Here is a 13,319-nt window from a genome sequence, read left to right as displayed (position 1 = left end):
TAATCTTGAACAGGAGACTGAAGTGAGGAGCCATCCAGCCACGCCCCTTTGGTGGATCACAGGAAGGAATTTGGCTTTTTTTCCCTGGGAGCAGGAGGAAGTCCTCCAAGGGAAGGGGTTAAAAACTTTGTACTATCCCAGGTGGCCAAACAAGTGTGAATATGCTGAATGCTGCCTGCTTCTGCTGTATCCCTTCTCCCTGCTGCCTCTTATTTTATCCCCATCCCAGCTTGCTTCCATTCTGGCCCCAAGATTTGCACACTGTGTTGGCTCTGCAGCCGCTTGGGCTGCTAGACTTACTGTGGACCAGCCCTGCTCCCTGTGGCCTTAGCTGCCTCCTGTTCATGCACTGAGGCGCCAGTGAGGTTCTGACATTTTCATTCTCCTGAGCCGGGAGCCTCCAGGACTGCAGGGCGCAGGGCCTGTCTCCAAACCTTCCTGGCTCTGCACCTGAACCCTGCCCTCCCTCTCCACACACATGGTTGCTTATCTTCCTTTGCCATGCCTGCCTCCTCCAAAGGAACCAGACTCTCAGGTTATCTAGCTTTACTTTAAAATCTCTCATCCCCTGAGTAATGCTAGTACAAATACATCCTGAGGTTATTTCCTCATTAAAAAAAAATAAAAAAAATAAAAAAAATAAAAATTCACACATATGGAGCCCTTACTGTGGGCAGGGGATTGTACTAAGCGTTTTCTATGAAATACTAATTCCTCATTTAATTGTGACATCAACCGTAGGAGTCAGGTGTGTTATTATCCCCATTTTACAGATAAGGATACTGAGGCTCAGAGATAACACAGTAAATGACAGAGCTGGGTTCCAACTCTGGCCGTTTCACTGCTAATGACTGGTATAGCCCAGAATGGTTCTCTGTGGTCCTGACATCCTTATCCACACCATCTCCAAAGGCACTTTTCTGTGTCTGCTCGCTCCTCCCTTTACTCCAGAGGCCCAATGTCACAGCAGAGACCATCCCCCCCCCCCCCCCCCCAGGACCTTCTGTCTCCTGACCTGTGCCGTCCTTGGGTGTGGGCGCTGTGCCTCTGTTCACCGCAGCACTAGTGCCCATTGGGCGCACACATAGGTTTTGCTGAATGAGCAAATAAACAGCAACTCCTACCGAAGTCTCTTCGTAGAATAGCAATGCTGCCAGCCAAGGAGTGGGGGATGCAAGGAAAATGAAAGAGGCTGCAGGAAGACAGTTTCATTAAAGATTTTTCTTAGAGGCAGAAGTGTCTAGAGATGGAACCAACAGATACTTCCCTCATTAGAAGGGATTAGGGAGTGGCTAGACAGTGTATCCTGGGGGAAGTTCTCCAGTCCTGAGAAGATGGGAATCTGTACCTTTTTTTTTTTTTTTTTTCTAATTGAGTTGAGAGAAATTCAATTTGTTGTTCCAGGTATTTAGGCATTCATGGGTTGATTCTTGTATGTGCCCTGACCTGGGGTTGGGATGATGCTTTAACCCACTGAGCACCTGGCCAGGGCCTGGATTCTGCCCCTGGAATGGTGCCGGGAAGCGTAGAGCTGAAATTGTAGGAGGCATGCTCCTGGTTCCTGGGACTGTACTCTCCCCAGGATGGTGCGCCCACGGCCTTCCTAGGTGTGGACATGGGGCCAATCGAAAAGAGAAAGTGGCAGGTGAGGCATCCCATTCTGGATCACGCCTGCCCAAGGAAAGTATTGCAGGTGTGGGACAAATGCAGCTACAAGAGAGCTAAATGCCTGCTGTGACCCACCGCTGCAGGGCTCTCGTCCTGACAAGTCCTCGCTCACTGGGGAGCCTTCCCTGGTGTGGCAGGAGCCCTCAGAGCCTGGGACTGTTCTGATGACGAGCAGTGGCAATCACTGCCTCCTGCTACACGTGACTCCTAGTGGCTTTTCATTGCAAATGGGATCATGTGGTAAGGATTCATGGCAAAAGAGCACTTATAACAGCAGGGAGAGGCCATGGAGGTGGCAGAATCCACAGGCCAGCTACCAAGATGTGCACACTCATGAGTGCACACTGTATGATGAGGGAGTATGAGGGCATTGGATCTTGTACGCATATTGTGGACTCGCTGTAATTTTTCCTTTGTTCTGTATTTGCATTTTCAGTAGGAGGAAGAGGAGGAGGCTGAGCAGGCAGAAGGAGTCATGGCCTCTGAGGCCAGCCACGCACTGGCAGCTGCCCTGGAGCAGATGGACGGGATCATTGCAGGTACAGCAAGTACGGCGGGGAAGGCTGGTGACTGACAGCTCATGCCTCACACTGAGAAACCGTTTTTTCTCTCTTTACTTTCTTTTCAGTGCAGAGAGAAGCCTCTGGTTTTATTTTTAAATTATTATTATCGTTCATGCCATCTCTCTCTCTCTCTCTCTCTCTCTCTCTCTCTCTCTTTAACTTATTGATTTTTTAATAGGAAGAAAGCGGGATAGAGAATTAGAAACATCAATGAGAGAGAAACATCGATCAGCTGCCTCCTACATACCCCCTATTGGGTTGTGCCCGCAACCAAGGTACATGCCCTTGACCAGAATTGAACCTGGGGCCCTTCAGTCCACACGCCAAACCACTGAGCCAAACCAGTGAGTGCATGCTATCTCTTTTGGAAGAGTACAGACTTCTAGAACTCTGATACCTGGTGTGAGTTAGGTTTCTGTTGAGACAAGGCAGATGTAACGTATGTTAGTGTGTGTATAACTGTCACAGTTTGGATCCTGGCTGCGAGGCAGCTTGGGTGCAGTGACATTGCTTTTATTGTAAATCCTCCAGGGCACATGGTGGCCTCTCGCAGCCGAGCTGAAACTCTCACGCCGACTTCGCTCACCTCCCAGCTGGCCTCCAGTGTGTTTGGGAGTCAGGAGGCGGCTTTGTACTGTTTCACCTCATCCCCCAGAGGATGTTCTTTATGCCGTATTGTTTTTTTATCCATCGCAACTGTTTGGCCTCATGTTTGCATTAGCCGGTTAGGAACGTTCTCTAGAAAAGATCTAGCAAAACTGGTTTTGAAAGGGCTGCCAGGGAGCTGTTCGGGCCTATTAACTCCTTGATTGTGGCAACCGAGGAGCCCGTGTTGGTTGGAACAAACCTGTCGTTGAAAATCTTTCCCAGCGGGCCCAGGTCTCCTCTCTGTCCTTACCTGCTGCAGGTCAGGGGCCTTGTCTGCTGACTGGGCGCTACTTTGGGGCTTTGCTCCTGGTGTGAGCGATGGCCGGAGGAGGAAGGTTTGGGCTGAGTGTGGCTGGAGCCCGGGACGTGCACAGGTACCTGAACTACCCCCACCCCCACCCCCTCAGGCGTGTGCTTTACCTGCCATTCCGAAGAGACACATCTGACTTACTGAGGGTTTGGCGTGTTTGCCTATGGGAATGGGGGCTGTCTGTGTGTCGAAGCTTCTTCCTGTTATTGGTGGTGTTGTAACATGTTCTAGCTGTTACCTGTCAGGCACTTAACTTCTCAGGGAACACTGGGCCCTTGAGTGTGACAATGTCCCACTTTCTGGAGGCTCCACAGATTGGGAAGTCCTGTTCTAGGTTAGGGCCCCCAAAACCCTACTGAGAGGAAACAGCCAAGAGTGTGGATTTCCTAGCAAACTTTCAGAGTCTCATCTGGAAGCTCCCAGGGGCTCCTGTGCATTGAGCTCAGAGCCACAGAGTCAGACCCTCCGACGGGCTCAGGCTGTCGGCACTGCTGAGCCCTCAGCCTGGAGCAGGTAGGAGACGCTGGCAGAGCACAGAGCCTTGGATGGCTGTGAGGGATGGATGAGCCAGCTCCTGATCAAGAGCCTGTGTGGGCCAAGCCCTGCCCCCTAACTGCTCCGCACAGGCATTGCTAAAATGACAAAGCCTCGGCACGGTCCCCTCTGTCTGAGGATCCTGTGTCTGGATCCTCGGGGCCTCGCCTTGGTCCAGGGTGTGTAGGTGAGGGTCTGGGATGGGTGCGCAGGGAGTGGACTGGATGCGGGTTGTGTGGAATCTGGAGACCCTCCTTGTGCTCCCCCACATCACTCTCTGTCCTTGTGTCCTGTTGCTATTTCTTTATAGCACTTATCACCCTCTGACCTTTGACATTCATTTTTGTCTCTTTGTGTGTCATGTGCCTCCTGCACTGGAATGTAAGTCCCATGAAGACTGAGGTTGTGCTGCCATCTCTGGGGCCTCAGTTGATCTGCAGCACATAAACATTTCTTTCATACACATGTGTTACATGTACGTGTTACTTATTTCTGTGACCAGGCTCTCCCTTTTATTGGCTAAAAGGCAGTTAGTGGTTTCTGTATGTATCCTCTCCTGGCTGCATCCTGAACTTCATTCTTATTTTCCCTGATATTTCCTTTTCGGCTGATTCTTTTGGAATAACAAATCACCAATTTTTTTTTTTTTTGAAGACTCGGTGGTTGGCACGTCCTGTGAACCATCACTTGAGTAGTAATTGGCTCACACAGGGTTTGATAAGCACTATTTGACAGATAATTCAACACTGAGGTTGTTAGTGAGTGTCTGGAGAGCATATGTTCTATGCTGTTTGTGATCAAAAGAATGATAATTACTGAATGCCTTTGTGCTGGACACTTTGCCTCAAGATAGTGAACTCATCCTCATTTTCTAGATGGTTGGGCTGAACTGGACCACAGAGCTTGGGAATTTTATGACTATGGCAGTGGTCAGCAAACTCATTAGTCAACAGAGCCAAATATCAATAGTACATGATTGAAATTTCTTTTGAGAGCCAAATATTTTAAACTTAAACTTCTTCTAACTCCACTTCTTCAAAATAGACTCACCCAGGCCGTGGTATTTTGTGGAAGAGCCACACCCAAGGGGCCAAAGAGCTGCATGTGGCTCGTGAGCCGCAGTTTGCCAACCACTGGACTATGGAGTTGGACTGGCAAGGATAGCATCCCAGCTCAGCCACTTACTCTGGCTGTGGGATCTTTGGGAAAATGGCTTAATTTCTCTGAGCCTCTGTTTCCTTATTGATAAAAGTGGTAATGATAATACCTAGCTCATTATTGGGATGATTAAATCAATGCAAGTACAGCATTTGGTAAGTGCTCAATTGGTGTCAGTTACTGCTTATTTTGTGGATGTTAGCATTGACATTACCACCCAAAGTCATAGTGTTAGTAAATTGCTGAACTAATGTTTGAGTCCAGGCCTATCCGAGTCTCTTCTGGGCTCCTTTTGTTCCTGGATTAGTTCTATGGTGGTGTGTGGTAGGGCCTGGTCTACAGGAGAAAAGAGTTCATTGGGAACAAGGTCCACTTCTGTCTTGCTCCCAGTCTCTTAGCTAGAGAGTGACTTTGCTCTCACCTCTCTTACACATGACACTTTCAAGTACGGGTTCCTTTGCTTACAGTAGGGGTGCCGAACTCAATCAGAGAAGGGGCCAAAATCTAAAATCCAGCCTAAATCGCGGGCCGAATGGTTTACTGAACAGTCATAAACTGTCATTGTGATGGAAACGCAGAGGAGTGCAGTGATGACAGCGCGGTGCGGGCCACATTGCAAGGCCTGGCGGGACGGATTTGGCCCGCGGGCCTTGTGTTTGACACATGTGGCTTACAGGGTGGCACAGTTATAAGAAAGTTTCAAACGGTGGCACCACATCATGATACCAGAGATTCCGCAGAAATGACATCTTTGTGAGAACCTTTAAACCCTCCTTTCCTATTTCAATTCTCTTATTAATTTCAGCCAGATGATATCAAGTAGTGCCAGCACTACCGAAACACCATTGCTTTTGCCTGTTAAAGTACTTAAGTGAGTACCCAAGGGCTGCATTCTCTCACTTTATGAAAACACCATCATCACTTATTCCAATGGAAGAAAATGTCGTGGACTTCCTGCACACCCCAAATAGCAACCAGTTATGCACAAACAACACGAATTCCTCCTAAAACAGACACAATGCCTTCAATAATGATTATTCATAATCATAACTCTACATACGGAAATTCCCTTTATAAATTGCTTTATAGTCTGATAAGTGACTGTTCACTTCCCAAACCTCTTTCCAAAAGGAGTAACCTTTAGGCCCTAAAGGTGTCTTTATGTGACTAAGCATTCACTACAAATGAAACTGTCCTGCTCCACCAATCCGTGAAGATGATGCAGGAGATCATCGCCCCCAGGAACAACATGGCCAGGAATATTCTGAGGACATCCTGATGTTCACATCCAAGCATTCCCACCCTGAGCCATCGTGTGGCAACCCTCATCTCTGCACTCAGGGGGCTCTGGGGCTATATGAGAATGAAATGCCGTGTAAGCACGAATAGGACCATTCAATGAAACTTTCTGTACGGTTGAATCCTTAAAGCCTAAATCAGTATAATCTAAGTGTGACTACTTGAGTGGAACCCTGGAATTTTATGCCAGAAAACTGGGGAAAGGTGACTGTTGAAGACCCCAGAGCCCCGGTAAAAATAATGCGTTTCTGGTACAAAAGACTATTGTTGTAGCTTCTAGTACCTGTTAACTTTCCATCTGATCTTCCTCCAATTGGTCCCTTTGATGCACCTGCAAATAATACTATAATTGAATTACAGTGTTGACAATTAAAATTGAACTCTGCATGGCTTAATTGCATTCCTCTGGATGGCCCAGAGCAACTGCCACATATGCTAATGTTGCGGAGGGCTTGGTGTGTGGCTTACAGGCTCAGTGGCTGCTCAGTGAGGCCGCTTCTGCAATAGGACCAGAGAGCCCTGCAGGGAGGACACAGAGGGCCACTTATTCCTCTCACGGTGGCAAGAGGTTACTCATGCGATTATTTGCAAGCTGTACCCAGGAATGAGGAATAGTTAAAAGGAGCCTGTTTTATGACCGTAATAAAAGAGCTTGCTCTGTCTGGGACTTTCTGCCAGTTCTGGTTAGTATCGGGGTTGGGTTTTTGTTTGTTGCGATTTTTTTTTGATTTTTTTTTTTTTAAGATTTAAAGATTGAGGGTAGAAAAAGTTCCGATGGAGACTGAGATTATTTACCTTGGCCCATAATGATTTTACTGTGGTGTTGAAGGTCACACGACAAGTCCATGCTCAGCACAGGTAATTGGTCTCGTCTACGCCCTCAGAAGTAGGTCGGCGCACAGCAGTCGTCAGTAACGGAGTCCCCTGCTTCCCGTTCAGGGTTCAGGTGGAGAGTGTTCTTCTGTGACTTTGAACTTAAGAGAGTCAGAGTGGAAGTTTGGGGTTATCTAGCGGGCTCAGATGTCAGAGACTCTGTTTTGTGTGAAGAGGTGGCAATGACCCATAGTGGCAAGCACTGTCCAGCACCATCGTTCTCTTTTTTCTCATTGATTTACTGAAGGTATTGTCCTTTTGAATCCTGGCATTATACAGACGTCCCCCATCCAGTCTCTCCCTCTGCTCAATCCCTAAACTGTCTCTGTCCCCCTCAAGTGGCCCATTCAAGCCCAGGTGTTAAGATATCAGGGACTTGGCAGTGGCCTACGGGGCAAACACAGCTCACATGCTCTTACCCTGAGGTTCTGAGCTCTGACGGTTTGATTGCTGTAAAAAATGTGTGTGTGCAGTGCATCTTTGGAGGGTTTTCTCTGTACAACTTGTCTGCCACTGCCTGCCCTGTTGCTGCTATAATGCTGTCACCTTCCTTGACTTATGGACTCCTTCATCCATCTTCAAGTCCTCACCTTTCATTTCTGACTCAATGTTCTGCCTTCATGTCCTGATTTAAGAGCTTATGTGACTAACTAATAATCCAGAATAATCTCCCAATCTCGTGACTCTTAATTACATCTGTAAAACCCCTTTTGGCATGTGAGGTAATACATTTGTAGGTTCCACTCCGGTGCCCAGCTTCAGGGCATGGATAGGTTATGGACATATATATATATATATATATATATATATATATATATATATATTTTTTTTTTTGGGGGGTGTCATTATTTTGGCTAGCACAATGATCAATAAACAATATCTTTTTATTCCCTTCCTTAGTTTTAAACCAATGTAGGAATAGAAAAAGAGAAAGGGAGACAAAATATCAGCTTTATTATTAGTTTTATTTATTAGGAAGGTTAGCTTGGCCTCAAGCCACCATTAGGACTTCAAATACCTCCCATCCTACCGGCACAAAAGCACCCCCTCCCCCAATTAAACTTAATTCCAAACTCCAGACTTCCACCTTGCTGGGGCAGAACTGGTCTCAGGAAGCCTTCGTGAGGAGAATGCTCGCACCCAGGGTCAGGTGGCTTCAAAGAGAATTCCTTCTTTCAGCTCTCTCATCAGAGGAGCCGTTCCTCCCTTGAGGAAAATCGAATGAGGGGACCCAAGAGAGGCACCACAAATGCGGCCTCCCTTCTCAGGGACATGTGGGAAGAGTGATAGGTCCTCCTCACAGCAGTTCCTGATGGTTGTCTATGGTCAGTTTTGAAAACTGCTTTCTATGTGCTTGAACATCACATGCCATCTCTAGTTGTTTGGACATAGTTTGCTATTTGTTCTTTGTTGTTTATATATATATCTCACTCCTTTATTTTTTTATCTTCCTTTTGGCTTTGCTGGATCTGTCATTTCCCAAGGGGTGATATCACAATGTGTTATCCTTTTTACCTACCGTGGGATTGGGTTTGGAAGTGTGTGTTTAGGGTCTGTTTACCCCAGTTCACCACAGGAAGGTCTGTGGTTTCCCTTTGCAGTGCTGAGGGCCGCTCAGGTGCCCAGCGCCAGGGCATGGTTCACGTGCCAATCCGCAAGCTGCACGGGCAGGTGCTTCTGGTTGTGTGAGCTGGGAGCATTCCCTCCTTTTCTGCCCTGAACAAGAAAGAATTATTCACTTCCTGAAGAACTCACTTGTAAAAAGCATGTGGCTTGATATTTCCTCTGTGGAAAAATTTTAAAATTATGGCTCCAGCCCTAGCATGTTTGACTTTGGAGAGAGCACCAGCCTGCGGACTGGATAGAGCATCAGCTTTTAGGCTGGAAGGTCCCAGGTTAAACTCCGGTCAAGGGCCTCTACCTCGGTTGTGGGCTCAATCCCCAGCCCCGGTCAGGGTGCCTGAGGTAGCCTGAGGATACATTACATATGTATCTCTGTCCCTCCCCTTCCCTTCCACTCTCTCTAAAAATCAATGGAAAAATATGCTCAGGTGAGGATTAACCAAAAAATAAATTAAAAAAAAAATTATGGCTCCATTTTTATACTATTTAGATGATTTTTAAATTTATTTTTATCATTTTATCCAGTGATTATGTGTGTGTAGCTGTTTTTAATAGTTTAATCAACATACCTACTCCATTGTATGGAATAATTTAGTTCTACTTTTGAACCACTTTATAGTTCAATCATTCAGTGTCATAATTAAAGAATTGGGATTCTTTTATTCCATTACTCAAATTTTTGAGTTTAAATGAGTGAGTTCAATGCACTTATAATTATTGTAATTACTGGTATAAAGGTATGTGTGTGTGTTTACTTTTGTTTCCTGTTGTCCAAGACCACAGAGTGATTGAAAGTTAATGAAAGTCTCAGTCTTCTCAATTACTTTTGGCCTGACTCATCCTACATTTATAAAGATGTGTGTGTGTGTGTGTGTGTGTGTGTGTGTGTGCTGGAGTGTGTCCAGGACAGAAAGGGGTTGGTTACTCAGCAATTGTGTGGAGATTGGGGGTCTTGCTCTGCTTCTGTCTGTTTTCTGGCCTGAACTTAGGCTGGGGCCTCCTCATCGACTCTAAGTTGGATCTGTAGCAGCAGGAGAGTGCTGAGTGCACACAGGAGCGTGGGGGGTCAGGCAGTTCCCTGGCTCCCCAGAGCCACGGTCTTGTGGGTTATGACCCATGGTTCTCTCTATCCTGCACTTTCAGGAAGCAAACCGGTAATCAAACGGTAATTGTTTCCTTCTGTGTGGATTTCTCATTCCAGAAGCTGCCCTGGTAAGGAGTAGGCTGGCTCTTAGGAGAGTAAAGGGCCTGGAATTGGATATCAGGCCTGCAGTGTAGCCATGAATGTGGTGGCCCCGCAGCCCACATTTTCCAGACGGGGCCTGATTTCAAATAATTTATCCTATTGGCCTTGTAAACAGTCCACATGCCCTAGAAACTCCACAAGATGGAGCTCCGGCAAGGGGTTCAAACAGAAGGCCGGGGCCTGATTTCAAATCCACGGCTACCCTGCAGGCCTGACGTCCATCTAAACCATATTTCCTAAAGTATTTCCTAAAGCAGCATAGAAATCCTTTAGTAGACTGTGTCTCCCCAGTTTTGTTTTGAAAAAATACATCAATGTCCTTAAGCAAAAAGACTTTAAAAAAAAAAAAATTAAATGATGGGGTTTAGAAAGGCAAAAACAGTCCTATGTGGAACACATCAAATTAGGAAGAGCTGAGTCAACAGCCCTGATCTCAAGGAAGGCTAAGCACTTGTCCCTCTCAGGGGTCCTCAAACTTTTTAAAGTGGGGGCCAGATCACGGTCCCTCAGAGAGCTGGAGGGCCGGACTATATGAACTACTAATTCCTACTGTAACACCTCAGCTGCGCTCACTGCCCAAAAAACCTGGCGGGCCGGATCAGACTCCTCTGCGGGCCGCATGTGGCCCGAGGGCCGTAGTTTGAAGACGCCTGCTTCTAGCTATTCGTCCAAGCCCAGGTGCGGCCATGCAGTCCGATTCCCCTTCCACACCCACTGGGCAGGAGCTCCGTGCTAGGAACTCAGCCAATATGACAGGGTCTCTGCCCTCAGAGGCTTCAGGACCACGGCGGGGAGATGAGATGTGGATACACAGAGTAAAGCAGTACCGGTTAAAATGCAAGGGCGCCAGCAGATAAGAGTTTTTCTAACTGGGGAGATCCAGGAAGAAGCTCAGTTCACTAACCCCTCGCCAGCCCTGATGCGGCGTCCCTCCCGCTGCATCTGCTGATGACAGCACGTCACTGGCCAGGCACCACCCTAGCATGAGGGATGCCATGCCATGGTAGCAGGAACTTTTGCCAGTCATATGTGCAGACTACCATGTTAATTTAAAGAAAAACAAGAGTAGTAATCTAAAAGCTGAAGAATTGCATCTCATTGTGTTGGGTCCGTGGTGAGGGCTGGCTGTGTTTTCCCATTGACTGATGGTGTGAAAGTCCATACGTTAGCCCCCCCTGGGCACAGCCATCACCTCTGATAGGCCTCTTTCTGTCACGCCCAGCCCAGCCCAGAGTTGAGGATGGGTTCTGCTGAATTTACTTTGTGAGAGACTCTGCTGAGGCCGAAGTGGTCTTCTGGGCTCTTATCCGTCCCTTTCCCCTCTTATCCGTCCCTTTCACTCCCTTCCCTTCTCATGGTGTCCACTCTACTTACCAGGGTTCCTGCCTCTCTTGCTTTAGGCACGAAAACGGGTGCAGATATTGGTGACGGTACCTGTGAGCCTGGACTGGCCTCCCCGGCCTCCTACTTGAACCCCTTGCCAGTGCTCCATCTCGTGGAGGACCTGCGGCTGGCCCTGCAGACGCTGGAGCGTCCTCAGGAGAGGGCGGTGCTCCTGAGCCAGATCCCAGGCCCCACAGCTGCCTACATAAAGGAGTGGTTCGAGGAGAGCTTGGTAAGTAGGCCCCAGGCCTGTCTGGGGAACCACTGAGGGTATCATCACGGAGTCCAAGGAACGCCACCACCGCCTGGGGATGTTACTTCATCTGTCCACCTTCCAGTCTTTTCTTGCTTCCAGTCCAGCTGCAGTCAACCCCCACCGCGTGGTCCTGCCCAGGAGGAGGGTAGAACCTAGCCAAATTGCTCAAGCACCACAGTCAGCCTGACTGTGCACTCCAGCCCCTCGCCTGAGAAAGGGAAGCCAGGCCAGAGAACAGCAAATGTGGAAGGTCCCTCCTCAGGATTTCATGGACCACTTACTGAATAGGGGGGTCAGCATTAAGACACTAGTAACATCTGGGAATGGGTCAGGTGAGGAGCGAGCCCACTGAGGGGTTGACCTGGAATGCAGTTATTCCAGGGCTGGAGGGCAGAACTTGGGGAGCCGAGGAAGCACATGATTACCTAAATTAAATTGGAGGATGAAGGCTGGGGTGCAGTCTTCCTCTAAAGCCATCGTTCTGCAAATCTGAGTCAAAATTGGAAAGTATGCATAGAGTGAGGAAGGCAGGAACAGGAGCACTGAATTAGGAGGGGGACTTGACGTTGGAAATCACATACCCAGGAAGTTGAGCCCCCCTTGTTCAGAGGCCATACCGTTTGTTACAGGTTACATCCCAGGTGCCCTAGCCTGCTTTCTGTTCAAGAGGCCTCTGTCAGTAGTCTCATCCCCATGCCTTCCTCCGATCACTGAACAATTATATTCAGTATATGTGTTATTCAATATTTCCATTATGTCGGCTGTCTGCCTGGTGTTCTGGATATTTCTACACCAGTGTGGTGGGGAGAATGATGACCTCCCAAAAATGTCCACATACTCATTGCCAGACCTGTGAATTTGGTATGTTACATGGCAAAGCAGAAAGTAGCACGTGTAATCGAGGTTGCTAATCAGCTAAGTTTTAAATAGGGCAGGTAGCCTGGATTATCCAAGTGGGCCCAACATAAACCCCAAAACATAAGTGGAAGGAGGAGGCAGAGTCAGTGTCAGAGACGTGATTTGAGGACTCAACACATCTGCTGTTGCTTTTAAAGATGGAAAGGGGGCGGAGAGCCAAGGAATGTAGGCAGCTGCTAGGAGCTGGGAAAGTAGACTCTCCCCTAAAATCTCCAGAAGGAACACTGCCCTGCCATCACCTTGATTTTAGCCCAGTGAGACCCATTTCAGACTTCTGGCTCTCAGAACTGTAATCAATACTTGTGTGTTTCTATAAGCCACTTGGTTTGTGGTAATTTATTAATACAGCAATAGGAAGCTAATACACCCAGACACTGCTTGGAGAGGAAGGTGGAAGAGGTTGCTGGTTGGGTTTCACGTGGGCATGATATAGTTTAGGTTTGAAAACCTGCCCCTCATCTCCTCCCCAAAGGAAGACAGTCCTCGGTGGTCCTCTCAGGCTTGTGATGGTCACAGATAGAAGCCCCGTTGCTCATTTATTCGTTTAACCGTGGTTGGGAGATGCAGGGTGCATGGCTTCAGTCATTGGTTCTCTCTCCTCTCCCTCAGCTTCCCTAGAGTTCCATGAGGGGCCCTCTGCTGTCACTGTACCCCCACAATGCTGATCAGCTCCATGACGCTGATCCTGGCTTCTCTCCAGTCATCATGGGCCATCTTTTGCCCTCCTGTCTGAACAGCTGCATCTCTTGTGCCCACTTTACCCCAGGCACAGATACCAACCCTCTCTCTGTTCCTGCTCCCACTGCGACCCAGGGTGCAGTGGTTAAAGACAATTTTATG

General features: G+C 47.9%; 1 protein-coding gene across 3 annotated transcripts in view; it reads left to right on the top strand.

Annotated features, from left to right (window-relative positions):
• The window catches only part of PPFIBP2 (PPFIA binding protein 2), a 129,974-nt gene that overhangs the window by 30,915 nt on the left and 85,740 nt on the right, over positions 1 to 13,319 (top strand). For all 3 annotated transcript variants that reach the window (XM_036426660.2, XM_045577976.1, XM_045577977.1), the window contains exons 2-3: positions 2,108 to 2,207; positions 11,323 to 11,537. In XM_036426660.2, coding sequence (XP_036282553.1) covers positions 2,108 to 2,207; positions 11,323 to 11,537 — 315 coding nt within the window. The remainder of the gene's footprint in view (positions 1 to 2,107; positions 2,208 to 11,322; positions 11,538 to 13,319) is intronic.

The sequence above is a fragment of the Pipistrellus kuhlii genome, unplaced genomic scaffold (genome assembly GCF_014108245.1).
Source record: "Pipistrellus kuhlii isolate mPipKuh1 unplaced genomic scaffold, mPipKuh1.p scaffold_m20_p_9, whole genome shotgun sequence".
NCBI classification, from domain to species: Eukaryota; Metazoa; Chordata; class Mammalia; order Chiroptera; family Vespertilionidae; genus Pipistrellus; species Pipistrellus kuhlii.
Note: the sequence above shows the minus strand (reverse complement) of the source record. Positions and strands in the feature narration are given on the sequence as shown.